The sequence below is a fragment of the Falco naumanni genome, chromosome 5 (assembly GCF_017639655.2).
Source record: "Falco naumanni isolate bFalNau1 chromosome 5, bFalNau1.pat, whole genome shotgun sequence".
NCBI classification, from domain to species: domain Eukaryota; kingdom Metazoa; phylum Chordata; class Aves; order Falconiformes; family Falconidae; genus Falco; species Falco naumanni.
The window spans coordinates 60,015,160-60,032,407 of record NC_054058.1 but is presented as its reverse complement, the minus strand read 5'-3'; the positions used below and the strand labels follow the sequence as shown (position 1 = coordinate 60,032,407).

At 36.8% G+C, this 17,248-nt stretch overlaps 1 protein-coding gene across 3 annotated transcripts in view; it reads right to left on the bottom strand.

Annotated features, from left to right (window-relative positions):
- The window catches only part of ZDHHC17 (zinc finger DHHC-type palmitoyltransferase 17), a 71,855-nt gene that overhangs the window by 42,216 nt on the left and 12,391 nt on the right, over positions 1–17,248 (bottom strand). For all 3 annotated transcript variants that reach the window (XR_005827988.1, XM_040594836.1, XM_040594837.1), the window contains exons 2-3: positions 10,601–10,704; positions 1,550–1,672 (exon numbers count right to left, since the gene is read on the bottom strand). Coding sequence is in view for 2 of the 3 variants with exons in the window: in XM_040594836.1 (XP_040450770.1) it covers positions 1,550–1,672; positions 10,601–10,704 (227 nt within the window). In the remaining variant the exon portion in view is untranslated. The remainder of the gene's footprint in view (positions 1–1,549; positions 1,673–10,600; positions 10,705–17,248) is intronic.

Here is a 17,248-nt window from a genome sequence, read left to right as displayed (position 1 = left end):
CACCCTCTCATCGGGTGTTTACATACATTGGAAAGATACCAGGCATTATATATTACCAGATATTATGTTAACAGGTATCTCAGGGACTTGCATACATTGCTACGATCCTCCTTGAGGACCCTACATTGACAAGATAAGTCTTCTCTTCTCTTGGCTGTCGTCCAAGCTCTTTCAACCCCCTCTCATGTAAGATGTTCTAGTCCCTTAACCATCTTTGAGACCCTGCACTGGACTCACCCCAGTAAGTCCCTATCTTTCCTGCAAAAGGGAACCCACAACTTCACACAGGCATCCAGCTTCAGCAGCTGGACAGAGAGGATCACCGCCCTCAACATGCTGGCAATGTTTTTCTTAATGCTGCCCGGTATACCATTGACCGCAAGGCTGCATTGCTGGTTCACAGTTAGCTTCCTATCCCCTAGGGCCCAAAGTTCCTTCTCATCAGATCTAAATTTTTATCTATTTACTTATCTTTATTTAACCTTCCTTTAAGAGAACTGCATCAGGACACAAAAAGTCCTTTAAAAACAAGATGAGAAACATTACCCTGAAATCTTCTAGAAACTTAAGATCTGCTCTGATAAAGGTGCTGGTGATGGACATACATAGGGAGAATGTGCTTAAATGAAGGTTTTGCATTTGTTTTTATGTGTAAGTGTACACATTCACTAATAAGGACTGTTTTGAAAAGTGGACCGATTGAAGACATGACATTTATACCAATTGAAAAGTGAACTGATTGAAGATGTGCAGTTTATGTCAAATATTCTAGAAACCTGCTGATTCAATGATATTTTTTGTGTATTTGGACTTAATTGCATGTACTTAATTCATTGTTTTGTTACAAGTGGAGAAAAAACCCCAAACATGTTGTATACACACTCATGATTTGTAAAACAGCAAGTACTAAGAATTACCCCTTAAGCTATCCATGTTCTGAAGGATAAAAATAGGGTTTAAAACACAGTCTCAAATATTATGTTCCATATTTTATAAACTGAAAAGCAAAAAACCCTCCAAATCCCACAGCTCCCACTATTAAAGATTTTGTTAATACTTGCAAGGAGAGGTGCTGCAATGTAACCTTTTGTAACAGCTGTGTTTTTAAAATGCAAAGTTATTTAAGTTAGAACTTCTCAAAATGCTGAATGAAGTAGGAATTGCTCCTGGCATCATATTAATCTTTCTTAATCAAACCTTCCACTATCATCTCACATCAAACTTTTCCTCTTCAAAAAATAAATTTGGTATTTCAACAAGCATATCATGGTATAAAGAAATTGCATATGCAGCTGAATGGCTGTTCCACAGGTTTATCTCATCAGAGAAGAGTCTGAGCTTGACTTCTGGACATATAACAGGTTTTATTTCTGTTAATTGGGTCATCAAAACATTGCTGCCAAAATGCACATTAGGTATTTTAACTTCTCCCTCCTCCTCCAAATTTCAAAACCAAAACTCGAGATTTTTAAGAGATTTAGTATTATTTAATGCCTTAAAAAAAAAAATCAACATTTTTAAGGACATGATTAGTTTATGTAATACATACTTCACCAGATCTATCCTGTTGTTGATTGCAGCCCAGTGGAGAAGCGTTACGTTTTCTTTGTCTGGTTGTCGTACATCATAACCTGCTTCCACCAATTCTCTACATCGTTCGTATATTCCATACCTTGAAGAAGAAAATAAGATTTTTCAAAGTCATTACCTTAGACACAAATACATTCAGCAAACACCATACTTAGTCGCAATCCAAAAGCTTCAACCGAAAGGAAACAAAGAAGAAACTTTACTTTTTACTTACTTATATATGATTACAGATCTCTTGCAACAAGCAGCTTCCACTGGCAGAACTTTTATTTATAAATTCAAGATTACACAGAAAACTTGCCTCCACAGAAAACTACACAGCAGAGCAAGGCAAAATATTGATCAATAGTAAACAAAGTATAAGTAAAACTCTTCTCTTCCCAGGGACTCCACTACATTTGTTTCTCCCATCAGTGTTCTCCTTCCTTTCCATCTCTTGAAGACCAACATAGCTTAGCCAACTGATCTGACAGTATCTTCCTAAAATTCAGCCGATGACAAGATCATTGGGTCAATTACAAATACTAACAGAAGTCAAACACTTCCCATTTTTCTTCTCAGATAACAAATGGCCATCTTCCTGATAAAAGTCAGTACCATTTTCTGTTTTGCACTTTAATAGAAATGAATTCTTTCATTAAAGATGACTGTTAAATGTGAGCTACCTTCATTTGAAAAGAAATTCTGCATACATTTTGAAAGTTGAAACAAATCAGTAAGCATAAATATCACCTAGGCATCTCACGTAGGACTAACTCCACCACTAAATAACAAAGGGCAAGTAAAGATTACATTTCAAAACCTGTACAACCCTAGGGATTTCTCAAGTTTCAAGGAGGAGACCGACGTGTGGGCACACCTTGAAATCAAGGTCAATGCCTGTGACACAAAATTCTGCTCTAGCAGAAGTCGGAACAGTCTCTCAAAGTTGGAATTAAGGCAAGTTTTTCTTACATGGCTTCTATGTTCTACTTTCTGCAGAACAGACAGCCTCAGATTACTTAAGGCCGTTTCACTCCGCTTGATCAGCTTGTGTAACTGATGCAGAGACCTTTTTTCCAGGGTAGTTAATATTCTTTTTCTTTCATGTATTTGAATAGATTCCTCAGGAATGCTTTCCAAATCTATCACAGGTTTGAAGCACATAAAGTAGTTGGTAACTATTAAAAAAGAAGTACTAAACATAACAGCTTACTTAAAATGTGTTGCTTTCAATTTCTTAGGAAAGTTGCATTAGAAATTAAGAAAAATGCTAGAAATTGCTGTCACACCTATAATCTTTCCAGACATTACAAAACATCAGAACAAAGACTTGCATGCAGCACATACTGATTAGCAACAAGCCTGTAAAATTTTGTCCCTCAGACTGAGTAATAAAGCAACAGTCATGAATAATTTTGACAACAAAGCTTTGGTTTTAATCAGTTGGGGCGGGGGAAAGACGCTTATGAAGACTTTAAAAGTATGCAACCAGCTAAATAAGATTCACATACTCAGACACACATAACTGCCAAGAAAACTGATAAGGGTCTAAAGCCCAGCCAGTTTTGAGGCACACTGTCTCCCAAATCCAAGTCTGTATCAGCAGTGTGGCCCTATGAGTGCTTGTTCAAATGGCTTAACATGTACCATTCCTGACTCTTCCCCCTCCCGGCTGAAAGGGCCACTGCAATAGTTAACACTATTAAAGCCAGGTCAGCCAAGAATGAGTAGTAGAAGAGGTGGAGGAAAGAAGGGTATCTGAAAGCAAGACAGCAAATTCTGATCTTACTGCAATGCAACATCACGCTAGCATATTACAACATCGGGAGGTAACCTGGAAAGTGATTCTTATAAAATAACAAAACACACCTTCTTCGACAAGATGTTCTACTCCAGTCAGCTGTTATGATTACCCTTCCTACTGCAGACATGCCTGCTACCTTTATTTAAAGAACTAACTAAAGCCATAATGTAAGAAATTATTGACCTACAGCTCTGCTACTAGGCTTAGTAGTCACCAGCTAAAAAAGCATAGTGCCTAAGGCTGAGTTGAGCTAAATCTCATCCTGCTTAAGTAAGTAGTACCACACAGCAAGCAGGAATTATATTACTAAAATACTTAAGTTATTTGAAAGAAACAGAATGTAAAAGGACAATAATGCTAACATCTATAAAGTGTAAGAGTCAATCATGTAAACCTTTCATGTAATGGATTAGGATTTTCCTTACATGTATTAGTTTTGGATAGGATCAAATTAAGCTCCTCCACAGTAGCTCCAATGGTGCTAAATTTTGGATTTGTGAGCAAAACAGTGTTGATAACGTGCCTAGATTTTAGCTATTGATGAGCAATGCTTACACAGCGTTACAGAGCACTCTTACACTGTCCTGCCAGTGAGGAGGCTGGGGGTGGACAAGAAGCTGAAAGTGGACACAGCCACGACAACTGACCCTAACTAACTAAAGAGATAACTAAAGAGATTTCACATGACACTCTGCTCAGCAATAAAAGCTGGGGCAAGCAAAAGGAACAGGGGCATTTGGAGTTATGGAGTTTGTCTTCCCAAGTAACTGTTTGGTATGATGGAGCCCTGCTGTCCTGGAGATGGCTGAACACCTGCCTGCCCATGGGAAGTAGTAAATTCATTCCTTATTTTACTTTGCTTGAACATACAGCTTTTGTTTTCCTTATTAATCTGTCTTTATATCAGTGCATAACTTTTACCCTTCTGGTTCATTTCCCCATCCCACTGGGAGAGAAAGAGAGCACAAGCAGCTGTGTGGGGCTCAGTAGCCTACTGGGGTTAAACCACAACATTACTATCTGTCAGCTATGGTAAACTGTACAAGTTATTTAGATGAGCGTCCTATCAAGTTAACTACACAACACAAAATGAACCTCCTTGAAAGCAGCCACTTACAACTAGTCAAGTTTTTGTTAGACCAGGCTACTAAGATAGGTATAACCAAGCAGCACTGCCCCAGCGTGGGGAGGTGTGGCAGGGAGGTGTTCTTTGGGGGTTTGGTGGGGGATTGTTTGAGTAGTTTTTCTACTTTACTTAAAGCAAATTTCTAGTCTTACAGAAAATGTGATGCTGCTTTTTGAAGAACTTGGCTCAAGAGATGTGAAAATGAGAGGTGTGGCAAGCTTGTGAATTGACTCTGCAGCCCACTAAGGCAGAATTCTGTCGCCAATGCCCCTGCATAAGCCCTAATAGGAATCTCTGATTATGCTCCACTGATGTTTACAAATACCACCCTCTAGAATTCACCCATACACTGCTGCAAGGTCCTGGGCAAAGACTACTGCATGGGTTCAGATATAACAAGGGGTAGCAGGAAGGGATTCCTTCTCCAGGCATAGCATCATAGACTTCCCCTCCCCACCGCAGGGCAAACTGCAAGTCACAGGTACTTCCTACTGCTTGGCCACAAAACAATCATGAAGTTCTGCAACACATCAGAAGAGCCTTCCCAGGAAAACAAAACACTTTCCAAAAGTTGAACTGAGAATGAGGTATACAGCAACTTTTTAAGTCACCATCAGTTTGCCTGTTCCCAGCAATTTATTTTGGTATCTTGAACTCAATCATACTGATTACAAATGATGTAACATGCGAGGTACAATTTATTAAGTCTTCAATTTATTAAATTGTCACATGAGGACTTAAGGATTTAGACAGACAAATCTGTCTGGCAAAAAAGGTTAGGAATTTACAACAATTTGCTCCTCTTCCTGGAAACAGCAGGCTCTCTGCAATTAAATACAACACTGAATCTGATGCAGTTTGGTTTCTTGATATACAGCACTCTTCTCCCACATACTACCTACAGTTGTCTTCCATCAATTTGCTGCAGTTGACTTCACCTTGCCTTCTCCCAAGCTTCATGACACACCGTTAGATTACAAAATGAGAAAGTCATCTATTTTGGACACTTAGCATACTCATACTTAAAATGTTGTCATAAAGGGCTCTATGGCCTTCCAGAAAGAGGAATGGAGAAAAAGATTCAAATCCTCAAAAGAGACTGATGTATTAACCAAAAAAATTTTCAGCATCTAGGTGAATTCTAGAGGGTGATGCAACAAACATCAATATGGAATAAAATTAAAGCACATTATTGACATTTCCTTGTTCTGAAATAAATGGGACTATTTCTTCCAGGGCAAAAATATCATTGTGCAAGCTCATTTCTTGCACATAGTCTCTAAATCATAGTCTCTAAGCCATTTCAGTAACTAACCTGTAATGCTTTATTTGTCATTGCAGGTTAAAGATATTCTTAATGTAATACTTTCAGAAATAGTATCCTAGAAGCCTTTTTTGCATTTTAAGTATGTAATGCATTTTTTAATCTTTTGTCTGCAAGCACATCAACTCTTGGAAATAGACACTGCCAGCTTTACTGCGTGATTAATAAAAAAAAATTGGCCACAATACTGGGAAGGAATCTCTCTTCAGAGAGAACATCACCATGCCAACAAACAGTAGGTAAATCACGAGCTCACTCCCTCATCACTGTAACTCCAATCAAAGCTGTTTCAACTGGAAACGCAATTAGCATAAAAATGATCCTTTTTATCTTTGGAAGTCTCATTCCCATAAACTATGGTGGTTAAGTACTAACAAAATCTTTCATACATTCTCATGTTATTTGTGCTAGACAGCAAGACAGTTTTGTCTCCAACTGCAAACGGGTAACTCAGGAGTTGGTTAATGAACTGTTAACAGTGATGTTGAGAGACAAGAGAAATTGAGCTCTTGCATATGTTTCAAAGCCTTAAATTGTCTAGGCAGTTATGGCTATATTACTGGTGTGGTTAAAAAAATATAAATCCCACCTCTTCCATGTGAACTTCAGATATATTTCACTTTCAGCAACATAATCAAACTCCATGGGCATAACTGACCAGGCATAAAGAATGCATACCTGTGTCACAGTCTGCCCATCCTGTCCTGTGAATAGCTGAAGAAAGCCAGAAGTAATTATTACTTTGGCCAACCCTCAACAAATATAATTATTCCATATGTATACTATTTTTTTCTTATCAGTTACTCAATGAATGATGAGAAATAGTGAAGAAAAAAGCATGTTCTCAAACATATCCAACAAATTTTCCTAAGCAAGACTCAGCATATTTCATGCTGCACTATTTCACAATGCACACAACTTCACTTTGAATGATCTCAGTGAATAAAACTAACAGAAAAGTTAGTCTTCTGATAATGAAATTGTAACACTTTGAGCACAAGGAATCAATCTTCCAGAAGTCACAAAAGCAACTGTTAATATCATTGATGTTTAATACCCATGTTCATAATGGTTACTGAACATAATTTCAGCATAGCTGGAATTTACTCAAGCTCACTACAAGCAGAAGCTTATTCAGTCTCAACAGAACTAAAAGTCACAATGCAAGGATTACTATGTGTCAGATTTTGTTCTCCTAGTCATAACTGATTATATACTTCTCTACCTGTGGACCTTAGCTACTTTTCCTTAGTTTCATGGCTTAAAGTATTTAAAACAAAACAAAAGGCAGCAACTTTAAGTTACATTAACACGGTACCCTTCCCAAGACATCATATTCAAAGTTATGACTCCAGCCTTGGATGTCACAGGGCTACTGGTGCCAGAAAGGATAGAAATAAACATACTCAACATACCTCCATTAAATTTCACTTTTATATCACTAATGACTGACTTTTTTTTTTTAAACAAGATTCCATTTCCTTGCAGCTCTAGAGAGAGCACTGAATGGTATCACAGAGGAACAAAACCAGTACACAGCCCACCTTTTGCTTTTGTAGAGGCAGAAGAAATTCAAAGACTTTCTATGCAGTTATAAATGAAGTATTAGTATGCAATGTTACTCCATTGCAATAGCAAAGGCAAGAATGGATTTTTTTACCACTGCTTTTAAAGAGATTTTCAAATACATATGAGTGGCCTGCTTCCGCTTTCAGGAATGTAACAGAAACTTTATATAAATGAAACAATTTTGCTATAGCCAAATACAAGATGCCAAGAAATTATACACATATTGTAATCACTGCAAGATGACAGGCTAAGACGCTACTACTTTTAACACTACCTAGATGCCCTTGGACACATTTATAACAAAGCCAGTGCAAAGTGTCCTTTATAGCAATAGATATTAAACCCAAACACAAGTTTCTGCAAAACAAACAGAGATTGTTTTTGGTATAAAACATCTAGGCTCACACATCTGTGGGAGAATTTAACAGGAACATAATGGGGAAAAAATACTGATAAACTCTGCAAGAGAACATTAGCTGAACCACTCTTTTCTATACAAAGTCTTATTTTGATTCTAAGTGGTCATTAGATTTCTAGCTCAAAGTGTATGAGCACATTAATAGTATTTGATCTATAGTAAGAAGCTAAAGCGCACAAACAGTTCAATATGAAACCATGAACAAATACTTCTGGAAAAATGTGCAGAGCTTGCAAGCTCTTATTTTCTCTTGCTGAAAATCATAAAAGCAAATGCACTATTTTAATAACATTGTTTTATTTCTCTGTAATCAAGTGCCAATAAACTCAACATCTCAAAACAGAACTCTACATTCAAACAGCATATATGAAGTATAGTTAAAAACCTTTTCATGCCATTTTTCATCATCATTTTTAAAGTTTAAGAAACTATGTTCCCCATTTTCACGTATGTTGCAACAGTAATAGTTACTTTCACAGGAGAACCTTAATGCAAAACATAAAATACGGTAACAGCAACAATGTTTAAGAAAAAAATTAAATGACTGACTAGCTACTTATATGGCATGGACAACTGCTTCCTGCCTGGGTTATCACAGATTTAATAGCAAACAATTCTGTGCTACAGCAAAATGCACCTTCTGCCTGTTGAAAAGCCTGCACTTTAAGTGGTCTTACATGAAATGCCAAATAATTTTGGGTGACAGATCAGTTTGACTTTTAACAGTGGAAGATACTCAACATTATTATAGTTATCTACCAGACCATTCTTGAGATCAACAGAATTACATTTGACTAATTGTAAGCACCCAGCTACTCTTTGCATCACACTAAGAAGCCTGTTATATTTTCTTGGGGAAGATTGAGTGCCACCAATCCCATGCTGAATGCCACACATGCCTGGACTGAAAAAACACACCCAAACCAAGAGAATGAAAATATTTCTTACTCTATTTTGCTACATTTTCCCTGAACTTACTGAACTGCTTGGAAAGGGGAGTTTGAGACACAGATGATCAGCCCTTCTTTACAAAACTTTTTGTAGTATCTTATTCATATTAGCCCCCAACTAAAAAGTAAACAAAGTCAGCAGATATTTTAGTCTAAGTGAATACTGATTTTTGAGGACAAGTGATAGAGGATAAGATAATTTTTCATTTATATAAAAGAGAGGTTATATTTCTACAAAAGTGAGTTAACTATATCTTTTAATAGGAACTACATAGCTTTTTAATAACACTGAATTAATATATTAGCATTATTATTTTATTGCAAGCCTTATGCTATTTGGTGGGTTTGTTATCTGCCTTAAATTTCAGGGATTTTTCCCTTTAAGACAGCTGTTTTATATAACATGGCCTTCAAATCCTCATAAATACTTACAAAAATGGTGAGTTCTCCCTCTAGTCAGGGAAGTGCTGTCTGGAAGTACCATAACCTGATCACATACCCATGCTGATAGTCCCCCTTCCCTGTGACATTAACCATTAGGGCTATGATACAAAACTATAGTACTCTTTGGTGAGATGTCATCCTCTCTGTAAATCGCTTCTCACCGTGACTGGAAAGGAACATAACAGGTAACTCAGAACAGCCCTGTTGATTCTTGTTTGAGGAGACCAGAAAATAATTATGACGACTCAACTGAAAGCATAGATCAGTCTAAATTTGAGGGCTAATGGGGACAAATACATTTTAGGGTTTCAAACATGCATTGAACATACAAGAATGGAAGCAGGTAACCTGTCAAACCACTTCTACTGTTGTATTTCCATGCTTTCAAGCAGCTAGTTTGATGCTTGCCATAATTTTCATTTCTAAAAATCCCTAATATGAGGATTACAGGTTGTAGTATTAAAGTATTTACAGCAACAACTGCAGAGTCTGTCATCATCTATTTCAGGAAGTTAAAATCCTCACAACTCAAAAAGTGAAGGAAAGTACATACTTCCTAAACCTAAAAGGGGCCTGTGTCACATGCAGAGCTGCAAAGCTGCTTTCAGTTGGAGGAGATGCCTTTTAGGGAAAAAAAGGAAAGAACAATTTTGCTTTAAGAAGAAAAAGACAAATAGCTCAGCAAGATACACAGTAGTTTAAGCATTCAAATTAACAGTACGAGAAAAATAAAAATCTTGCAAAACGATCATCTCAGTTCACTGAAGAAAAGTGACAGTGGTGGTGGTTTCTGAATAGTAAAAGCAAGCTAAAAAGTAGCATCATGACAATTCTTCAATGTCTTGTGAGTTAGCATGTACTATGGTACTGTGTAGAAGACAAATGTGTATAACTGATCTTCATTAAGAATGCTATTCTTAAATCTGAACACGGTTTAATCCCACAATTTCAGCAATAAACTCAAGTTTCATAGCAGCACTGAAACTGCAGAACTGGAGACAATGAAGGAAGTTACACAGAGCCACACTCCTTCCAACCTACTGACGTCAACAAACCAAAGAAACCCTCATGTTTGCATATCAGTGTTGCCCACTTACCTCTTAATCATCACCTACAGAAAATGAACATCATACCAATAGGAAGAAAACCGTATGTTCTCTTGCAGCAATGACCTATATTTACAACTTAACATAATTCCCCCGCATATTTCCATACAAATCTCATAAATATGTCTTAACGCTAATTTTGTAGAGTTCACTTTTGAAGTCTTCCACCACTGTATCTACAAATACAGTTCACTTTCCACTTTATGCAAATAAAAAAACCCCCAACATTTTATTGTTTTTTAACTAATACAGACACAGACAAGTCCAATACTCAAAAATAAACTTACTGTGTGGCTTTGACAATGTCCCAAGTGCTGTAATCATCAATGTGGCTCTTCCGTCCAAGAGATTCACTATATCCATGGTTGTAATGGCTTTGTGGCTTGATTTCCTAAAAAAAATAAAAACTTGTTATTAGAACACCAGCATTAGTGAACTTTCTCAGAAAAAAAGAAAAAATATTTTAAAAAATAATCTATAAGAAAAACAAAACCAGTATCCAGTTCAGCGTACTATAAAGCTACCTAAATCTGAGCATGGTAAACTGACTGGCCACATTTTTACATTTTGCAAAGCAGGCCACCATATTCCCCAACACAGATTGCAAACACTTCCAGAAACCACCACTTGTAATACCAGAGTTCTGCCAAATCCTACGCTGGGGTATTTTTATAGAATGTTAACAAAAAATAACAGCAATTTCTTTTTTTGGTTCGGTTTGTGGGTTTTTTCGTTTGTTTTTAGAAACACAACATAGCATAGCTGAAAAAAAAATAGCTACTGGCCACAAAATAACAAAATCTCAGTCTGCTAGTACAAATAAATACTATACTTCAAATAGCATAGTTAAATACCTTCCAGAAAATAAATAATTGTGAATGACTAATAACAATGACTAGAACCTACTGATACTTTATTGATTCTTCAACTCCAGTCCCAGCTTCAGAGGTGATCTTTGTATGTTTAGCCTATGGGTCTCAAACATAAATGGCACAACCATGATGTGCTCTTCACCAGATACAGCTCCCTACAAAGTTAATTCTTTTGAAGGGCAACACTTCAACTGTCACTGCTTCTCTGGGTAGCATTTATATTAAAACATTGTATTCACAGATCACCAAGGCAGCAACATACCATTTTTCTTTACAAACTGCATGCATGTGAAAGTCAACACAGCAAGCTGAAATTGAGCAATGAATTCTACACAGCTTCTTAATTGTATTCCATGTTACAAGTACTACAGCTGATTGCCTCTCTAATTCAGCACAGCTACATAAAAAAAGTGAGAACTGCAACAGTGAAGCAGAAAAAGAAGCAAGCTCTCTCAAAGTCCTAAAAATGCATTTCAACTGATGTTATTAAAATGTATTATTTACTTGGTCTTCCCCTACATATAATTTCATGGAATAAATTTTGTTTCTTTAATCTATACATGGAAACACTCTTAAACACCTTATGAAAAGTGTTTAAGATGCCAATTTCCACTTAGTTATTAAAATAAGTGATCAACATTTTCATTATTATAGTTGTGGGGTTTTTTTAAATAGAGATATCTTGAGTCAAGATAACCATGATATAATACACCTAACCTTAACGAGGATTCAGTCACAAATCTCTACCACCCTCTCTCCCAAGAGGCATACGTTGCCCCACTAGCTTAAGTGACCAAGAGACATATTAGGGCTAGGGAGACTTCCTATTGCCAAGATGAGCAGGTCTCCCCACTTCTCATGTTCCCCGAGCTGTGCAATAATTTCTGCAAAAGCAGCTGTTGGTCACAATGAGAAGTAACTTCTTACTGTTTCCAGTTGTGGCTAGTCAGCCAAAGTGCTTTCTAGCTACGTGGTAATATTAACCAGCTCTCTGTTGACTGCAATGGCTGTTTAAACACCAAGCTGGCATGCAGACAAGTAAACTGCGCTCTGACTCTCTTAACCTGGAACTTACTCGTCTTGGCTGTATAAACGCCTTCCCGATAACTGGCTGTTGGCAGTCAAATCAGTCATTACAAATTCTTCTCACTGAAGTTATTTCAAAGGTACTTCTATTCTAAAATTATTGTGTGCATTACCTCTCTCTTTTAGAGAGGTGAAGAAGACTATTTAAGTCTGAAAAGCACATTTAAAATATCTATTTCCAGGTTTCAGCATACTGAAGTGCCACTTAAACAGAAGTCTAAAAACTTACACCATTCATGACCTTGGAGTAAACTATCAAGAAGGCAGTCTAGTTGCAAACCTCAAAACTCTCAGTATTAACTTCAAAACCAAGTAACTTCAGTTGAGCATGTTTGTATTTGTTACATACAATATAGCTATTTCAAAAAAGGAAAATAAATCAAAGATAAATTCTAATGCATTAAGTACATTTTGTAGTACTAAACTGTACTAAAATTAAGTCATTTATATAGCTAGAACATTTACAACATTTTATACACTAAAATTTTTCAATAAATTCAAGTGTTTAGATCTTTAAAAGCAGAACATAGTAACACTGAGAACAAGTGCAGCAAAAGTCTTCATTTTCAAAATAATTTATTCTTATGCATAGACTTCTCTTCAGAAAAATAATTCTTTCAATTTCACATAGTACATGTTTCCTTGACCACAATGCTATTTTGTGGCATTCAATTTTTCTTTCTAGGCCTGAAAAGACTGACTAGATTAAGCAATTAAGCCTTGCCAGCCCAGCAGGAAAGTTGCTCTGTTGCCATCTCTACAGGAGAAACAACCTAAAAGTATCACAGGACATCTGCTGTCATCCACATCCCATGTTACAATCAATTCTTTTCCTATAACAGAAACTGTTTCGCTTTGTATTTGAAGAAGGCAACTTATTAACCAAACATTTTTTTTCCCCACCTACTAGATAAGCCAGAGTGTTAGCTGGAGTCAAGATGCTGAAGAAGATACTAGAGGACATTACAAAAGAAAAAAAAAAAAAAAGAGAGAATGCTAACGTCATTATTTTGTCCAATGTGATTTTCTCTTTTCCATCACATCAGGAGAAAAGCAGAACTTATACAATCTCTGTTCACCTATTGTTATACCACACAATCGCAGCAGGATTTTACTTACCAAATTGTAATGCTCAGACCTTGAAAAACTATAAAGGACAAGTCAAGTAGGCAGAGGCCAGAACAAAAGAAATTCACTGTCCTGAGAATTCACCTTGATGTGAAGATAGTAGACCAATGTATTTCTTTGCCTTCCATGGCTGCCAGAAGGGGAAAATAGTCTCTCTTCTTGTTATCTAACAGTTATTAAAAGCAAACTGAGAAACTTGGGTTATTTTTCAGGCAGATGTTAATTACCAGGGAACACTATTTCTCTTAAGCTGTTTCCCTGACCACTTCAAGCAGACAAACCAGCCTTCTGTTGTTCCCTTGAGTCCATACGAGCCAGTCAAGAGAGATGCCCATTTACCAGCAGTGTAAATTTATGTCCGCCTGAAGTGACCATGAAACCACAGCCTTGTGATACTAATGCTTTCACAAAAAAGTTGATGGGAACACAGCAATCTCTTAGGTATTAACTATTAACCATGTAAATTCAAAAAAGTGAGAGATTATATTCCTTAGCCCCTCCTACAGTTTTTCTACTACTTTTACTAAGGACTTGAAGGCAATAACAGTACCCTTAATCTCATTTAAAAAATACGTATTTCAATCTCCTTTCATACTGATAGCATCTCTGGACTACTCTTTTTACACTGAAGCATTCAAATTTTGTTACATTAATGCAAAGCAGCTGAAATTATGAAAAAGTCAGATTTGAGATGAAAGCAAATGAGTGCCTGACAAAATGAGTAAGCAAACAGTTCTCTCCCTTTTTCCCCCAGTACATACATTAGCAGCTACAATCTATCTGTTTACTCTAAAGACTCACAAGTATAAACTGAAAGTGAAATCTATGTTTCCTGATTTACTAAGAAGTTAAGTTTGTATTTTACATTTAAGAACAGTTGAAACAATCCCTAAAATCCTGAAACATATACAGACATCACAGCCTCCAACACCATACAACAGACTCTCCTAAACACAGTGTGAACTGTGGAAAAATGGATAACTTTAGATTTGCTTGAAAAGAAGATGCAAATACTGCTCATTTTGGAAGTAAATGATTTAAGACAAATTCCAGGAAAGCATATCAAATCTGAATCTTCACACAAACCAGTCAGCTTTCTGCAGTCCGGACACAGACTCCCAAGCTTAGAGTAAAAATTTATTACTTAATATTATTTATGCAACTTGACAGTTGCATGTTGGCTTATAGTAGCATGCTGGCTACTATTGGTGCCATTCTACAGGATATAACTCTTACCTGGCATTGCAAGTGCCTAGTTTATGACTGATCCACAGAGTAATTTTGGGGTTCCTAAGTCAATAAGCTGCCAGGAATGAAGACAGAAGAGAACCTGTATTTTGTGAATCACAGTAATACCTGACTCACCTGGTGATACATGATTTGGACCAAGTCACTGCAAACAATGTTCTTACACACTGCACTTGGCTGACAAGGCAAAATATAAGATAGCCTGAAGTAGGAGACCATCGTAAGACCTACAATACATGAATCCAAAACAGATATGAGCTCAAGGTGTTATCTCAGAGTCTACTGAAGACAGCTAACAAACACTTCCCTTGAACCTTCAACTTTTCATTTTGCAGTCCCTATCACAGCCTTAGGCATTTCAGAGATCAATTTGATTACTTACATCTGTGCTTGCAAAGCCTACTGGTTTGGTTAAACATCAACATAGCAGGAAACGAAAATTGTTGTATTCAACATGATTAACCTTCCCCCACATGTCATGGCTTGTGATATACCAATATCTAGTCAACAGAACACAACTGCTAGCTCCCTCTGCTTTTATAAAGACTATATATACACCAATGAAAAAAAACAGAAATCATATTTGAAAATTGAAAGTGCAAAGCTCTCCTAGCCATTCTATGCACAACACTGAAACACAAAAGCACATTCTTAAAACTCACAAATTCAAATTATGTCCTTTTTAAAGAAAAAAATCTGCAATTGTTTCTAATACAATAATACAATTTCGAATACAATTAATACAATAAAATAAATGTTTTCTGAAGCATCTGTTGCTCAAATGAGAAAAGAGTAAACAAATTATTTGTATCTATCCAGCCAGGGGTCAAGTTCTGCCAAGTATCTCTGCAGTTATTTGGAAAGTAAGAATCAGAAAAAAAAAATATAAATGCAAACAGTATGGCAATTGTTTCATTTGACTATGTGCTACACCGTTGCAAACATAACCCTAAAGTAGAGAAGCTCTTCAAATACCATTGTGGTAATTCCTCCATCACAAGGACTGCAACAGTATATTAAACTATTAAGTTTGCAACAAGGACTCAGTACCACAACACACCATTTATAAGTGAAAGAGCAAGCCTAAGTATGCAAGGATTTCAATCTAGTCAATAAAACTTGTTTAGACATCAAAACTCGCTCCTAAGCCCGTACATGCTTGCACATATTCACTCATTACAAGTTAAGTAAACAAGATGGCTTAGAATAAAACCATGCCAAATCTTTAAAACTAGCAAACATTTAACCTTTTCCACCACTTCCTCTGGCAAGTTTTATATTTTTAAATGTTTAGCATAGCAACTTATAAACCTGCCATTTAAAAAGCTGTGAATATAAATCACAATCTCTCTGTATACGCACTGATAACAAATACAATGCTTTCAACACAGCCACACAACCACGCAGTGCTGCCACGACAAGCACGGGCCTTGCCGTAAGTCAGCAGCAGGCTACCTGAACACTGCTGCCTGTACCCAAGCATGCCATGTCCTGCTCAGCCCTGCTAGGACCAACTGCAGGGACGCGATGTCAGGGGAGTTTGCCCAGTGCTAGTCATTCTGCATCAGCAGCTAAGCTAGATAGAAAGCATAGGTACAACATTCAGACAGCATCTATTTTTGGACTTTAACAGAAGATTAAAACACAAAATACAGATTACTCCTCCAACCTGCTAGAGAGAAAGCTCTGCTTAGAAGTCCTATACTGACCAAGATTGCTTGCCCAGCATTATTAAAGGAACACAAATAAGCATTTTAAAAAGGAAAAAAATAATTATTTTTATCATGTTTACATCATGCCTTTCACAGAACTTTGTGCACTGTCAGTTTCACCGTCACCATTTGGCTTTTAAGTTCTCACCAAAAATAGGAAAGAATTAATCTCCTCTAAATGCACACCCCCTCACAGAAATTCTAGGAAAATAGTTTAAATCCTTAGAACTACTATGATTTTTTCCAAACATATGACAGATTGCTAATAAAGTCACAACGTAACATTTTGAGCCTAGAACATACACCACATTCACAAATGGCTTCAACAATATTGAAGTGTTATTTTTCCTTTTATGATGAAAACATTTATTCCAGGGAAATTTAATTTCACAACGATGATCCACTTTAAAAACCACTAACAGCAAATTCAAAGATGAAAAGTCAACTGAAATCCAAATGCATTTATTTTTTGATATTTTGATCTCCACTGACAACAGTTCCTCCCCAGCTGCAAGTCAGGTAACCCAAATAGAGAGCAGAGGCCCTAATCTCCCTAATTTACAATAAGCAGGTTGCAAACACTAAATCTCTGCTTACTTCATCCTGTTTCAAGAAGACAATTCCAAGCTTGATTTGAGCCAAATTAGCAGTTTACCATTGCTAAAAGAGAAAGGTCATTTCTCTGCCCACTCTCCCCCATGGCTCTTGGCTCTGTGCTCCTGTTGTCTAACTCAAGCTAGCTGTGGTACAGTGAGCCCACTCAATTAATTGTGGGGCAGGGGCATGGGGGTGCAGAGAGGAGGAATTAAACAAGAAACAGAAAAACCTGATTCTTTTACAAGGACAGCAGGTTGAATCTGTTTTTCCTCCAAAAAGACTGGCTCCAGGG